The 15930-nt window shown below is 44.8% G+C and overlaps 1 protein-coding gene across 2 annotated transcripts; it reads left to right on the top strand.

Moving 5' to 3' along the window:
- The first annotated feature begins 161 nt into the window (after window positions 1-161).
- LOC148342008 (uncharacterized) lies at window positions 162-12007 on the top strand. 2 transcript variants are annotated; one of them, XM_088281054.1, is made up of 3 exons: window positions 162-390; window positions 1141-1369; window positions 9492-12007. In XM_088281054.1, exons 2-3 carry the CDS (start codon window positions 1273-1275, stop codon window positions 10463-10465), a joined length of 1071 nt encoding a protein of 356 aa, XP_088137180.1. In that variant the 5' UTR covers window positions 162-390; window positions 1141-1272; the 3' UTR covers window positions 10466-12007. The 2 variants fall into 2 exon arrangements, with proteins under 2 accessions (XP_088137180.1, XP_088137170.1); XM_088281044.1 differs by lacking the exon at window positions 1141-1369.
- The last annotated feature ends 3923 nt before the right edge of the window (window positions 12008-15930 follow it).

The raw sequence follows: 15930 nt of genomic DNA, 5'->3' as shown, positions 1-15930 counted from the left end.
TCTATGTTTAGAAGAAGATAACAATGATTTGCATCGCAAATGGCGACATCTGTCGGTGAATTGGTGACAGTGCGCCACACAGCCAGCAGCCAATCATATCACAGCGGGGTGTGTCCTGTTCTTCCGCTTTCGTGACGAACAGGAAATCCTTTCTGTGCGACTTTGAAGAACGTCGCTCTTTCATTCGTCTCGTCAAACAAAGAGAAGCACACGAGTTATCGCCAAGCAAAGATCAAGTGCGGATTTTTTGGAATTATCATTTGAAAATGTGTGCAAGAACGACACCCAAGTACAAAGAGGAACTTTGGGGAATAAAAGAAGAGAACGAGCAACATCTTCAACTGCTGGACGAAGTTTGCAAGCAGCCTCGTGTTGTGCTACACAAAGCAGGTTTGTACACGTCTTACTCTCATTTGCTTTGTAAAGAACGACTTTCTATCGTTAAAAATGTGCATCACAACATTAAGTTGTTTGGGGAAATCGTTCAAGGTTATTGGCGTTTTATTTTTTAATCTTGCCTTTTATTTGCAGGTCTGCTGAACATTTGTTGATGCCAAATAAAATCAGTGCAGGAAATAAATGCCAAAGAAAAAACAATAGTGGGGGGTGAACTCCATGTTTTTTCCAGTATAAAATTTGAACTGATTATTTAACATTTTACATTTTCTGGTTTTTATATCTTGTTAAAGCAATTCCTTACGGAAGGAATTCTGCCTGACTCTAAAAAATGTGCACACTGCGGCAAAAACATCAATGGCGGATGATCAATTTTAGTGGATAAAACACAAAATATTAAGTTATTTTAAAAAATCAAGTACGTATTGGTCTTATTTATTTATTAACTTTGTACTGCCTCGGTCAATGAACCTCGTGTGGCCCTGCACTGTTTTGTGCACGTGTGCGTAGTTTCACCCCATCCAAACATTTAAATTACATTTAATGCATCCATCCAGGGTTGCACGGATCTCATCAGTGAACAAGCCCATGCTGCAAGAAATGCATCTGCATCTTTGGCTTACTGTGGTGTTAGAATAATATTAAGAGGTTATTATACATTTGCCGTGATGCAGCTTATTTTAATATGTAGTGCATAAAACATGTTGCAGTTTAATAGAGTGAACTATGCTTGAGTGTTTACAGTTTGAGTGTGGCAGGGCGGTGGCACTTCTTCAGAAGTGCCGATGAAGTAAACAACACCGTGATGAGCCCTGATAAGAAGAAGTTGGCCCCAAAGTCTGACGCAAACAGCATCGTGCTGGGTCCTGATAGAAGATGTTAACGACAAAGTCCGCTGCGACCCATGGCGGCACGCCAATGATAAACCGGACTAAACCAGCTTTTGAGAAGACGAACTGTACCACCCTTGAGTGTAATCTGATTTCTTAAAGTGTAATCTGATTTCCCGATGTTATAAAAGGGAATGTGTGAAAAGCATCGGGGAACAGAGGGGAGATAAAGTTGTCAAATAAACTTTGTTAACCTTTCTGTAGCCACTTGGGCTGCATCTCTCTCTCCTTCCAGCTATGAACCCTATATGTCAAATTGGCGAACCTGACATATGGGCTTAAAAAGGGAGACCGCCACAACCCCCTTTTCGACCAACAAGCCCAGGAACATTTAAAGATAAAGATGAAGATGTCCTTTATTAGTCCCACAATGGGGAAATTTGAAGTGTTACAGCAGCAAAGATACAGATCATACAGAGTCGGCGGCGTAATGTAGCCGTTAATGTGTAACATTAGCAGCAGACATTCATAAAAAGCATGCAAATATACACAGTATAAACGTATCTAAGTGTAAGGAAACACTCCTAATGTTTGTCCATTATACGGAGGGGGAAACGCTGTAATGATAAAAACTACTGAATGATTGAAAATACTGCAATCATAAAAATATTGCAATGATAAAAGTACTGTAATGGTAAGAGTACTGAAATGATAGAAAAGTACTGCATGATAGAAAATACTGCAATGGTAAAAGTACTGTAATCGTAAAAGTACTGCAACGATAGAAAAATACTGCAATGATGAAAGTACTGCAATGGTAAAAGTACTGCAATGGTAAAAGTACTGTAATAGTAAAAGTACCGCAATGATAGAAAAATACTGCAATGATAAAAGTACTGCAATGATAAAAGTACTGTAATAGTGAACATCCTGCAGTGGTAGAAATACTACAGTGATAGAAGTATTGTAATAAGAATACTGTAATGGTAAACAAAATACATCATTGGTCAATATTTAAGTACACCATTGGCTGAAAGTACAGTCGTAGTATATATTGCATCCTAGGACTGCACAATTGCACTAATGCCCTCCCGTTTGTAGGCCTGACCCAATGTTCTTGTTAAAAAGTCTGACAGCAGTTGGCAGGAAGGAGCGGCGAAATCTCTCTTTGGTACAGCGAGGGTGTAAAAGTCTGTCACTGAAGGAGCTGTAAAGTGTTCTCAGAGTGTCATTGAATGGGTGGGCTGGTTTGTCCAGCATTGATGACAGTTTTGCCGTCATCCTTCTGCCCCCCACTGAGTCCACAGAGTCCAGGGAGCAGCCCAGGACAGAGCTGGCCCTCCTCACCAGTTTGTCCAGTCTCTTTTTGTCCCGGCCCGAGATGCCTCCTGCCCAGGAGACCACTCCATAGAAGATGACTGATGAAACCACCGAGTCATAGAAGTTCCTGAGGAGTGTTCCCCGAACGCCAAAGGACCTCAGCCGCCTGAGTAGGAAGAGTCTGCTCTGACCCTTCCTATAGAGAGCGTCTGTGTTGTCGCTCCAGTCCAGTTTATTGTTCAGATGAACACCCAGGTACTTGTAAGTTGAGACCCTCTCAACGTCTGTTCCCTGGATATTCACTGGTGCAGGTGGAGAGTGCCGACGCTTGCGGAAATCCACCACCAGCTCTTTGGATTTCCCAGCGTTGATTTGGAGGCGGTTCTGCTGACACCAGTCCACGAACCCCTGCGTAACCCCTCTGTACTCCCGATCGTCATCGTCAGTGATGAGGCCGACAATCGCAGAGTCATCAGAGAACTTCTGCAGGTGACAGGTTGTGGAATTGTATTTGTAGTCCTAGGTGTAGGGGGTGAACAGGAAGGGAGCCAGCACAGTTCCCTGCGGCGCTCCCGTGCTGCAGAGGAGCACGTCAGACACACAGTCCTGTGTTCTCACGTACTGTGGCCGGTTTGTGAGGTAGTTGTGAATCCATGTGATGAGGTGGTGGGCCACTTCCGCCTGCTCCAGCTTGTCTCCCAATAAGGCGGGCTGGATGGTGTTGAAAGCACTTGAGAAATCAAAGAACATGATCCTCACTGTGCCCCCCGCCTTCTCCAGGTGGAAGAGTGAAGTGTGGAGCAGGTAGATGATAGCATCATCCACACTGATGCCAGGCTGGTATGCAAACTGGAGTGGGTCCATTGAGGAGCTGACCAGGGGGCGCAGATGGACGAGGACCAGTCTCTCCAGGGTCTTCATCAGATGAGACGTCAGCGCCACTGGTCTGAAGTTGTTGAGCTCCTTCGGATGGGGTGTCTTTGGAACCGGAACCAGGCAGGATGTTTTCCACAGCTGGGGGACTCTGCCCAGCTTCAAGCTCAGGTTGAACATGTGCTGGATGATTCCACACAGCTGGTCTGCGCAGGATTTGAGGAGCTGGGAGCTGATCCCATCTGGGCCTGCCGCCTTCCTCGCCTTCATCTTCCTCAGCTGGTTCTTCACCTGAGATGTTGTGAGGAACAAGGCTGAGCAGGAGGAAGTGGTGGTTGTCTGATGAGGCTGGGAACTGGAGCCTGTGGAGAGAGAGAGGGGGAGAGAGGGTCTTGTTCGCAATGGCAGGAGGGGTGGGTGGGGGCTGCATCAGGGAAGCCTGAGCGGGGTCAGACATTTGATCAAACCTATTGAAAAATAGGTTCAACTCATTTGCCCACTGAAGCCCCCCCCCCTTCTGGGTCTTACCTGGTTGTCCGTGGCCTGAGATGGTCTTCAGGCCCCTCCAGACATCCCTGGCATTGTTCCGCTGCAGTTGTTCTTCCATCCGCATCCTGTAGGACTTTTTCCCCTCTCGGATCCTCCTTCTCAGCTGACGCTGCACTCTCTTCAGCTCGTCCTTGTCGCCTGAAACAAAAGCCCTCTTTTTCTCCTTCAGGAGAGCTTTAATGTCCGGTGTGATCCAGGGTTTGTTGTTGGAGAAACATCTTACAGTCCTGGTGGGAATGGTGTTCTCCATGCAGAAGTTAATATAGTCTGTAACTGTGTCTGTTAGACCATTAATGTCCTCACCGTGAGCTTCGCTGAATACCTCCCACACAAGTTGTGTTGAAACAGTCCTTCAAGGCCTCCTCGGCTTCTCCGGACCATCGCTGAACTGTGCGTGTCACAGCTGGCTGCCTGCGGACGAGAGGTTTGTACACAGGCAGGAGAGCAACCAAGTTGTGGTCAGCTTTGCCCAGCGGGGGGAGGGGCAGTGACGTGTACACCTCCTTGGTGTTGGCATAGAAGAGGTCCAATATTTTATTGTCTCTGGTTTGGCATGTTACATATTGTGTGAATGAAGGCAGAGAGGAGGAAGGAGAAGCATGATTGAAGTCACCAGAGATAAGGAACAAGGCATTTGGGTGCTGTGTTTGTAGCCTGCTCACAGCTGCATTCAGGACATCACAGGCTGTCTCACCGTTAGCAGAGGGAGGCACGTAAGCCGCCACCGCGATCACATGACTGAACTCTCGCGGTAAATAGACCGGACGCATGCTAACAGCTATCATCTCAATGTCCCGATTGCAAAGTTGATCCCTGGCTGCACGCAGACGTCCCCGACGCTAGCATCCAGCTGGCCGGGCGCTCGCTACATCGCGCGGATCGGACGAGGGACACCGGTAAGAGGAGGGGCGGGGGGCTCTGTGTTTACGTGCATGAGAACTGGTGCGGCGATAGCACGATCGTCGAGAAGCACTCTTCCCCCGACATCGAGTTCATGTCCGTTAAATGCCGGCCTTATTTTCTCCCGAGGGAGCTAACGGTAGTGATTGTCACAGCTGTTTACATCCCTCCCGACGCTAGCACTAGCACGGCGCTCTCGCTACTCGCGTGCGTCATCAATAAACATCAGCGGGCCCACCCTGATGGCGTTCACGTAGTAGCGGGAGACTTTAATAAGGCCAATTTAAAGACTGTACTCCCAGAGTTTCACCAGCATGTCAAGTGCCCAACGAGGGGAGACAACACTCTCGACCATGTGTACTCGAACATCAAGCACGCATACAGAGCCCTCCCACTCGCCCCTCTCGGCCAGTCAGACCACCTGTCCTTGCAGCTCGCACCTGCGTACACCCCTCTCAGGCGCAGATTCAGGCCTACCACAAAGACTGTGAAAACCTGGCGTGACGACGCCATGAGTGAATTACAGGACTGCTTTCATGACACAAACTGGGACCTCTTTGATCATCAGGACCTTGATGTCTACACGCACTGTGTACTGGACTACATCAAGTTCTGCATGGAAACTGTGTCCCAACATAAGACTATACGGACCTTTCCAAATGCGAAGCCCTGGATGTCCAGCAGGGTTCGCTCTCTCCTCAAGGCCCGTGACGCTGCCTTCAGGTCAGGCGACAAAGCCCAGTACAGGGTGGCTCGTGCTGACCTGAGCAAAGGCATCAAGCTAGCCAAGGCAACCTACAAGGGGAGGCTGGAGGCCCACCTTGCCAGTAACAGGCCACGGGAGGTGTGGCAGGGTCTACGGAGCATCACCAACTTCCGTGGCAGCAGCACGACCTCTGTAGACCCGAGTGCATCGCTGGCAGAGGAGCTTAACTGCTTCTTCGCTCGCTTTGACTCGCCCCAACCGTCACACCCCCGCACTTCAAGCTCCAACTCCCCCCCACTCATCGTAGAGGAACACGATGTGAGGCGCGCGCTCCTGGCGGTCAACCCCAGGAAAGCTACTGGACCCGACGGAATACCAGGCAAGGTCCTCAGAGCATGTGCCCACCAACTGTCACATGTTTTCTGCAGGATCTTCAACCGCTCCCTGGCTCAGGCAGTCATCCCCTCCTGCTTGAAAACTTCCACCATTATTCCTGTCCCCAAAAAGTCACCAGCCGTCCACCTGAATGACTACCGTCCTGTTGCTCTCACACCAGTCATTATGAAGTGCTTCGAGAGGCTGGTTCTCCAGCACATCAGGGACTGCCTTCCTCCCACTCTGGACCCCTACCAGTTTGCATACCGGGCTAACAGATCCACTGAGGACGCCATCGACACTGCTCTGCATGTTGTGCTGGGCCACCTGGAACGACAGCAGAGCTATGCAAGGATGCTCTTTGTGGACTACAGCTCGGCATTCAACACGATCATCCCAGACATCCTCGTCGCCAAACTGGACACTCTCGGCCTCCCTGCCCTCACACGCATCTGGATTAAGGACTTTCTGACCAACAGACCCCAGACTGTGTTGCTCGGCCCCTACACGTCCTCCACCCTCATGCTGAGCACCGGTTCCCCCCAAGGATGCGTGCTGAGCCCTCTCCTGTACGCCCTCTACACCTACGACTGCAGCCCGGCCCACGGCAACAACACCATCGTCAAGTTTACTGACGACACGACAGTGGTCGGTCTGATCTCGGAAGGTGACGAGACAGCCTACAGAGAGGAGGTAAAGAGACTGACAACTTGGTGCAAGGACAACAGACTGCACCTTAACTCTGCTAAAACAAAGGAGATTGTCGTCGACTTCAGGAGGAACAAGACGCTGCCGCCCCCCCTCTGCATCGAAGGCGTGTGTGTGGAGAGGGTCCACACGTTCAAGTTCCTGGGAGTACAGATCTCCGATGACCTTTCTTGGAGTCACAACACCACAGCAGTGGTAAAGAAGGTCCGCCAACGTCTGCACTTCCTGAGAGTCCTCAGGAAATTCAACCTGGACAGGAAGCTGCTGCTGGCCTTCTACCACTCGTCCATCGAGAGCCTGCTGACGTACTGTGTCTCCACCTGGTACAGCGGCTGCACTGAGGCGGACAGAGTGAGGCTCCAGAGGACAGTCAAAACAGCGCAAAGGATTATTGGCTGCCCTCTCCCCCCACTGTCGGACATCTACACCGCCCGGTGCCTCAGAAGGGCTCTCAACATCGTCAATGACAATACCCACCCAAACTCACACCTGTTCGACCTGTTGCCCTCTGGCAGGCGCTACAGATGCATCAAATCAAGGACCAATAGACTGAGAAACAGTTTCTTTCCGAGAGCCATCTCCATACTGAACTCTCACACACACACGAGACCACCCTAACCTCGCAAAACAGCATTGTGATGTGTTTCTATATGCCCTATTCAGTACTGAATTCCATTGCACTGTCTTCTTTATTTATCTAATTTATATATTTGTCTGTATTATTGTTGTATTGCACTGGAGAGGGGAGCCCTCTAATCTCGTTGCACACTTGAGTACAATGACAATAAAGGGATTTCTATTTCTATTTCTATTTCTATCATTAACAAACACAGCCAGCCCTCCCCCTTTTCTCTTACCGCTCTCCAGTGTCCTGTCCGCGCGTAGTATTTGGAAGCCGTCCAATTCCACGACGGCGTCCGGCGTTAGCTCTGTTAGCCACGACTCCGTGAACACCAGCAAGCTAGCCTCCCGGACAATCCTCTCGTGCCGGGTTAGCGCTGTTAGCTCGTCCATTTTGTTGGGGAGGGATCGAACATTCCCCATAATAACGGACGGGAGGACGGGGTGATATCGTCTCCTCCTTGCCTGGCGTTTAGCCCCCGCACGACATCCCCGTCTCTTCCTCCTCAGCTCGCGGGGAATATCGGGTCTCGCTCCGGGAGCCCACGCGGGGTTAGCACGGAGTGCTAACAGCTGATCTCTTGTGTACACGATCGATCCGTAGCTCCGAGTTTCGTCTCCGGACACGATCGCGCAAAAAACAGCCCCCAACAGTAGTAAAACCACCGCAAGTTGGATGTCCATTGCTGAGGTGAGGTAAAAATAAAATAAAAAAGGGTAAAGGGAAAAAACACACGAAAAAGGCTCAATAGTGAGCCACGCTGCTGTAAACAGGCAGCCACTCGCGCGGCGCCGGAACCGGAAGATTTTACATTTTCTGGTTTTTATATCTTGTTCAAGCAATGACTTAGGGAAGGAATTCTGCCTGACTCTAAAAAATGTGCACACTGCGGCGAAAACATCAATGGCGGTTGATCAATTTTAGTGGATAAAACGCAAAATATTACGTTAAAAAAAAAACTAGTACGTATTGGTCTTATTTATTTATTAACTTTTTACTGGATTGGTCGGGTGACAGTCAATGGACCTCGGGTGTGTAGTTTCACCCCATCCAAACATTTAAAATACATTGAATGCATCCATCCAGGGTTGCAAGGATCTCATCAATGAACAAACGCATGCTGCAAGGAATGCATCTGCATCTTTGGCTTACTATGGGCTTAAAAGGGAGAACGTCACAAACCCCTTTTCCACCAACAAGTCCAGGAACATTTAGTTCCTGGTTATAAAGTTCCTGTGGCCCAGGTGGTTTGCATCTCCCCCACAACTCAAAGTTCCTGGTAATTTATCCAAATGACAATGATGATGTATCAGTGCGAGGTCTTGTGTTACTTTGTTACTCATTATTGACATTCTATGGCTGTTCAGCATCATTGCAGTTACAAAATAATTCAGTGAACTCTAATAATATTATGGTGTATCTTAGTCTAATTTTAATTCATATTGGATAACTTTTAAATATACATTATTCAAATATGTCAACATGAAAGTCAGAGTGAAAGTTGTTGTTGCTTAATTTATGTGTAGGGATTTTGATTCTTCACACGTAATTTTGTTTAAAAATGTATTTAGAAACAGAAATTTAACAAAAAATCAAAAGGGGAATGTTGGAACGTACTAGCAGGCTAAATGTCATTTTGGGAAAAAACAAAAAAACAAACATAAATCATGGAATAAATAGCGACTATGATGCCAGGGCCCCTTTAATTCTTTTAGGCATACAGATTAGAATGGAAGCAAAAAGTACCCACGATGAAACTATCTCTAAATGCAAAATGAAAAATTTGTAAACATATTTCACTTGAAGGATTTCTATTCTATTAATGACATAATGTTGCGATGGCCCCCAGTGGTCTCCATCAATATGTTAGGGTCCCACAACAGGTGTTCCATCAGACGCACACAATAGCCTGTGTGTGCTAACTTCATCTCGCTTCCAGAAACGTCTGTGACTTTGTCCAGAATGAAATCGGGCATCAGCCGCAACGTGCTTCCTTTTTAAATGCTCGTTTATCACTGTTGTGCTGCAAAAAGGAGGTTTACATCGTAGGACGTAATTTTGTGAAATGCCCCCATGGTCCGGTCCAAGTTGGGGTCGCACACATTGCTCTGTATGCGGCAGGAACAAGTCAAGGTAGCACGTTAGAAAATAGGACAGTCGCCGCATGAGCTTTGACATGACCAAACCAAATTTGTCTTTTTGTGTCCTGCAGACGTCAGTGAAAACGATCTCCGTTCTGTGAAAGAGGAGCCAGACTTGACTCACATCAAAAAGGAGGAGGAGGAGATCAACAAGTCACCAGTGAACGTTGTCCCAATAAAGACTGAAGATGTAAACAAGGATGAGAGTGAGGACAACAGAGGGGCGGAGCCTACAAGCAGCAGTTCAAGTCATCACGTGACAACAGAAGGTGATGAAGACCACTGGGGGCCATCACAAGCACATAATGAGGACACATTATCAGACGCTCATGACAATGATGACGTTGACGATGGGCAAGCTAAAGGTGAAAGGGCATGTCACACTGACTCATTAACTTCAAAGCTGTCTTTAAAACCGCACACAAGAACACACGGTGGAGAAAAACAGTTTTCTTGCTCGGTTTGTGGCAAAAGCTTCCTGCATAAGTCAATGTTAACGATCCACACAAGAACACACAGTGGAGATAAACCTTTTTCATGCTCAGTTTGTGGAAAATGCTTCTCCCAAAAGGGAAATTTAAAAGAACACACAAGAACACACACTGGAGAAAAACCTTTTTCCTGCTCAGTTTGTGGCAAAAGCTTCTCTGGAAAGTCTAATTTAAGAAAACACACAACAATACATAGTGGAGAAAAACCTTTTTCTTGCTCAGTTTGTGGTAAAAGCTTTTCTCTAAAGTCACGATTAACAGAACATACAAAAACACACACTGCACCTCTTTCTTGCTTAGTTTGTGGTAAAAGCTTCTCCCAAAAGCCGCATTTAACAAGCCACACAAGAACACACAGTGGAGAAAAACCTTTTTCCTGCTCAGTTTGTGGAAAATGCTTCTCTGAAAAGTCTACTTTAATTAAACACATAACAACACATAGTGGTGGCAAGCCATTCAGTTGCAGCGTTTGTGCTAAAAAATTCGCCACTAAACGGCTTGCTGAGAGACACGATTGTGATGGCGAGAATATAGGACTGGGCGATATGACCTAAAATCAATATCGCGATAAATTGGGCAATTTTACCTTGATAACGATAAATGCACGATAAATTCCCCCTGAGGACCAAAATCAAAATAAATGCAGGAAATGCATATTAACTGATTTTTTTATTGGCCAACTAGTTCACATTACTTTCAATGAAAAATAAAAGTACAAAAATCATTTGTATAAACATTCCAAATAGCTTGCTTTGCATGATTTGATCAATGTCACAAAGAACAGGAGAAAAAGGGTACCTCTCACAAAATCTTCTCTGCAAATATATTGTGCCGAGATGCTGTAATTCCATTTGCAAAGGCCTAGATTTGTGTAAAGGTATCGTGTAAACAATCTAAATAATGCCATGTGCAAAGGCGCTAGTCGCCTATAAACAAAAGGCTAAATAAAATGAAAAAAATGTCAATGTAATGCCAATGCCAAATAAACGCGTGTGGTTCATCAGGAAAATGCCGTCTCGAGTGGTGCGCAGTCGCCACTTGTCATCTATGTAATGCACATTCAGGCTCAAACAGGGATCCATGTTGTGACTCGACCACAAGTCGGATGTGGATGCAAAATGCTTGACATGTCTCCCGTCCCGATGTTGTCCATATAAGGAAGTGCTGTTTGCGACAAATATTTCCGTGCCTCTTGTTGGCTACTTTCATGAGGCGTTTAAATCCTGTGCGTTCCACTGTAACTAGAGGAGCTCTATCTTTAGCTATGTGCTCGGCTATCGCGTCCACCACCGAGACGTTCTCTCGAATGGTGTCGCCTCCGTTATGGGCTGTTGTCACTTGTCCAACCTTGCTTCTCACTTTGAACTTTTAGCACAAGCTCCAAGTCAACAGCATGGTGTTGTTGTGGGTGGTGAAAAAGAAAAGGTTAGACGCGCTGTTTTGGTGCTTACGACGCACTTTGTAGTTTGTGTTCTTTTGCTTAAACATCGTCTTTATAGAACCCTAAACATTTCCGAACGACAGATGTCGAATTTCTTTTCGGGACAAGCGCGACAGGAACAATTTCAACGAACATTACGTCGTCTTCAGCCGTGTCAGCTGCTTCTAGATTTGAATCGACAGCTACGACCGCGTCGTCAGTTTTCTTTCTTGTTCAGCTGGGTGGAGTCACGTGACTACAGCCGCTCAAGCCGTCTTTCAGGGGCATGAACATAGCTGCAGACTAAAAGGACTTCTTTTTTTTTTAAACACCGAATTAACCGACATGGACAAAATGATTTTATTAAATTTCGATCACGGTAAATTTTCGGTTTATTGCCCAGCCCTACGAGAATAGCAGCGATCCTTGAAGCTTAAAAAGACAAAAAAAAAACCTGAAGGAACTGACTCTTTGTGGTAAGATGTAAATGTGATTTAGAAAATCTGATATATTGAATTTTCAAAGCTCTTTTATTGACACAAGGCCAATGTGATCAGTGCATTGTGTCTGAGTGATGATGATTTTTTTTGTGTTTACATCAAACAGTGTGAGAAGAAACTGTGCTTATGAAATCGGTTCCTTCCACAATCATCAATAAAATCACTTGTTCCACTTGCTCAACTGGCCTTCATTACGCTGTGTGAAAAGGTGAAAAACTGAACTAGAAGTTGAACTATAAAACGAACAAGAAAGAGAAACGCAAATAGTCTCAGTTTCTCTCAATGGCTTTAGTATGTCAGGAGTTGGCAACTTGATGGCGACTGGAGTCAGCGTTTATTTGTCACCACGGACGAGATGATTCGCATCACGCTGTTCGTTGCTGCTGCTGTCTTAATTGAACCCTGGAGGTCACCTGCCAGCTTCCCTGAATTTCACCGGCGGATATTCTGATATCCCACGTCTGACCCCAGATTGTTGTGGAATTTTCAGCGGTAAGGGAAGATCAATGAGATAGTCTGGAAAATAAATTGTCTTTTGGGTCAGTCTGCAGAGTAATCTCAGTGGGAGAAGTGCTGGGAAGATACTGATGCACACAGGAAGATGAAGATTTATTTGACAGGAACTGTGTAATCTTAAAACAAAAAGATACTTTTTCTGCGTTGAGCCTACTTATCAGTCAAGGTCGTGTTGTTTTGGCTTCACAAAGAATCCTCTCGTACAAGAAGCGAAAGGCACTTTCTTCAAAAGCAGGTGGCCACAATAAATAACAAAAACCTGACTTGCAAAATAATTTTCCATAATATTAAGATTGAACAAAATAGTGACACAAATATTGAAAAAGTAAATACAGTCACGAGTAAACATTGAATACTAAATTATTACTAAAACAGTTCAATGAATCTTGAAATAAATAATCACCGTAGTTTAATGAATACTGAAACGAATAATGAAATATTTAAGTTAGTGAAGTTATAAACACTGAAATCATTTTTTAAGACTCTAACATTTCGAGAATAAAACAGTGATGTATTTTAATTTAAAATTCGCAACCACGTCGCTGGCGAAAAACCCCGGAAAAAGGCAAATATGTTGACATAAAGTTTCACTTTATCATGTCAACTGTTAATAATAGAGAAATACATTTGGAATACTGTCCAACCAACAACATGGTGTCAGATGTATAAACAAAACCAGCAACAAAAGTAAAATTCAATACATCTCTCAAGTTCATATTTGGGAACTAAAATGTTTCTTCATGTGCATCTTGGGTTTTTCTCTGTTTAGAAGATAACAATGATTTGCATCGCAAATGGTGACATCTGTCGGTGAGTTGGTGACAGTGCTCCACAAAGCCGGCAGCCAATCATATCACAGCGGGGTGTGTCCTGTTCTTCCGCTTTCGTGACGAACAGGAAATCCTTTCAGTGCGACTTTGAAAAACGATGCCATCTTTCATTCGTCTCGTCGAACAAAGAGAAGCACACGAGTTATCGCCAAGCAAAGACCAAGTGCGGATTTGTTGAGATTGGCGTTTGAAAATGTGTGCTAGAATGACACCCAAGTACAAAGAGGAACTTTGTGGAATAAAAGAAGAGAACGAGCAACATCTTCAACTGCTGGACGAAGTTTGCAACCAGCTTCGTGTTGTGCCACACGAAGCAGGTTTGTACACGTTTTACTCTCATTTGCTTTGTAATGAACGACTTTCTATCGTTAAAAATTTGCATCACAACATTAAGTTGTTTGGGGAAATCGTTCAAGGTTATTGCCGTTTTATTTTTAAATATTGCCTTTTACTTGCAGGTCTGCTGAGCAATTGTTTATGTCAAATGTAATCAGTGCAGAAAATAAATGCCAAAGAATAACCATTTGTGGGGGGTAAACTCCGTGTTTTTTTTCCAGTTTAAAATTTGAACTGATTAACATTTTACATATTCCAGTTTTTATATGTTGTTAAAGAAATTAAGTTTGTCATGTCATCATGTTTCAAAACTATGCTGACAGATGTAGTGTATGTTTATATCCACTGTTGGAGTTGAGCCACCGAGAAAATGAGAAACATTTAGTAAATGAATCTTCAAAGCCAAACTTACTCCAATGCGTGTTTGTTTTTTGGACTCAAGAAGAAAAGGGTCAAAAAGGCTCAACAACAGCTGATTAGGGTTGCGATATTTTAGTTTCTTCGATTTCTGGAGTTCAGGAAATAGTATCCGGGCGGCTTTTTCTTATTCTGACGAGAAACTGTACTCAGACGCGTACAATCGAAAAATGGCGCGCTGATCTCAGCCCAGCCTCACATTTTCTAGGAGGTTTTCTTTGTCAAGGGTCATGTAGGTTGAATCGGTCGTCCTTGCTCCTTCCCCCGGTCCACGTTCCACGTCCAAGGCTGACCTTCTCAGGCAGGCGGCAGTCTCTACTTCCCCTGTAATCTTGTCGGTGTGCAGATTGTGTGGTGTATGTTTTCCCAGATCAAATTATGTTTTTTGGTGTTCTTGATAGTGTCCCTGTGACGTCCTCCCCGGCCCAACTTGATATGTTTGTATCTTCTATGGCCTATGTGGAGAATGTGTTTTATTGTATTTGTCCATGAAGTGCTATCTGGTTTGTCATCAGTTTGACATGAGCAGACTGAATCTGTTTGTTCTGAATGAGAGTGTGGGTCGTGAAAATACTATGTGTTCAAGTTTGAGGTCTTACATTTAAACTAAGTCGTATAAATGTAGCATATGAATGCATCAGTAAACACCATGACTACAATCCCAGTCAATCTTATCGATGCACTGTACTTCTACATTCATTTGATAAATGCTTTTTGTTTAATCAATGTTGAACATATTCAGTAAATATGAACCTGCTAAATTAAATAATTGACCTTCTGTCCCGTAAGTGTTTAAAATAATGCCAGCAATCGTAATACAAACCTTCAATATTCATGTCCGGTGTGGCCATTCCCGATAAGAAGGGAAGGCCGGAGAGAGGGGACACCTTTCCCTTTTTTCTTTTTGGGGAGACTTCTTTTGACATCAGCATGTGACGAGAATAAAATCTCTTTCTAACCAAAATGACTGTGTCAGAGAATTTTTTACCATCACCAATTCTGCCATGCTCGGCGACCTGTCCGTAGGGAAGCTGAGCCAGACCCACACATCAACAACAAAATATACCACACAGGTTAATAGAAGGTCACAAAAACATGGACCTCTTAAACAGGAAAACGTGAGTTCAGCGGTAACAGAGTTGTCTATGCTGGCAGTTTAGCAGGAAGCCACAAAAACAGATGCACGTCTTGAACCGTGTTTGACAGGAAACCGTTTAGCTCGCATTTAAAAGAATTGTGACCCAAACATGTCTTGTAAGCTGAAACCGTTCGAACAACAGGAAGAGTGTGGACGGGTGTGATGAAGTCAAAATGTTCATGTTTTTCCATTCTTTATGGTTTGGCATATTCAAATTGCTTTGCTGTGCTTCAATAAAACGCCGCAAAGGAGCGGGAAAGCTTTTCTCTTTGGCGGACTGCTCCTCGCATGTGACAAAGACAATCTTGGCTGGGTGATTTATTTGTGCAGGCGTGTCTCGTTTTTGACAAAAACTTCTCTGACATATCTTGTTCAAGCAATTCCTTCTGGAATGATTCAACCTGACTCTAAAAACTGTACACACTGGGGCAAAATGATCAATGGCGGTTGATGAATTTTCTTGGATATAACACAAAGGATTAAGTTTTTTTAAAAAGTCAAGTATGTATTGGTCTTATTTATGAAAATTTTACTGGCTCGGTCAATGAACCTCGGGTGGCCTTGCATTGTTTTGTGCACGTGTGCATAGTTTCACTTCATCCAAACATTTAAAATACACTTTCTGCATCCACCCAGGGTTGCACGGATCTCATCAGTGAACAAGCGCATGCTGGAAGGAATGCATCTGCATCTTTGTCTTACAATTGGCTTAAAAAGCGAGAACGTCACAACCCCCTTTTCTACCAGGGCCCCTTTAGTTCTTTTAGGTATCCAGATTAGAATGGAAGCAAAAAGTACCCACGATGAAACCATCTCTAAATGAAAAATTAAAAACTTAAAAAGATATTTCACTTGAAGGATT

The sequence above is a fragment of the Idiotropiscis lumnitzeri genome, chromosome 2, assembly GCF_059441095.1.
Source record: "Idiotropiscis lumnitzeri isolate Australia: NSW breed Sydney's pygmy pipehorse chromosome 2, RoL_Ilum_1.0, whole genome shotgun sequence".
Classification (NCBI taxonomy): Eukaryota; Metazoa; Chordata; class Actinopteri; order Syngnathiformes; family Syngnathidae; genus Idiotropiscis; species Idiotropiscis lumnitzeri.
Note: the sequence above shows the minus strand (reverse complement) of the source record. Positions and strands in the feature narration are given on the sequence as shown.

What these genes read in the sequence shown, in the direction of transcription:
- LOC148342008 (XM_088281044.1), top strand. Translation starts at nt 267, where the DNA reads ATGTGTGCAAGAACGACACCCAAGTACAAAGAGGAACTTTGGGGAATA. An exon ending in TGTTGTGCTACACAAAGCAG is followed by an intron (nt 391 to 9,491) that starts GTTTGTACACGT and finishes TGTGTCCTGCAG; the next exon opens with ACGTCAGTGAAAACGATCTC.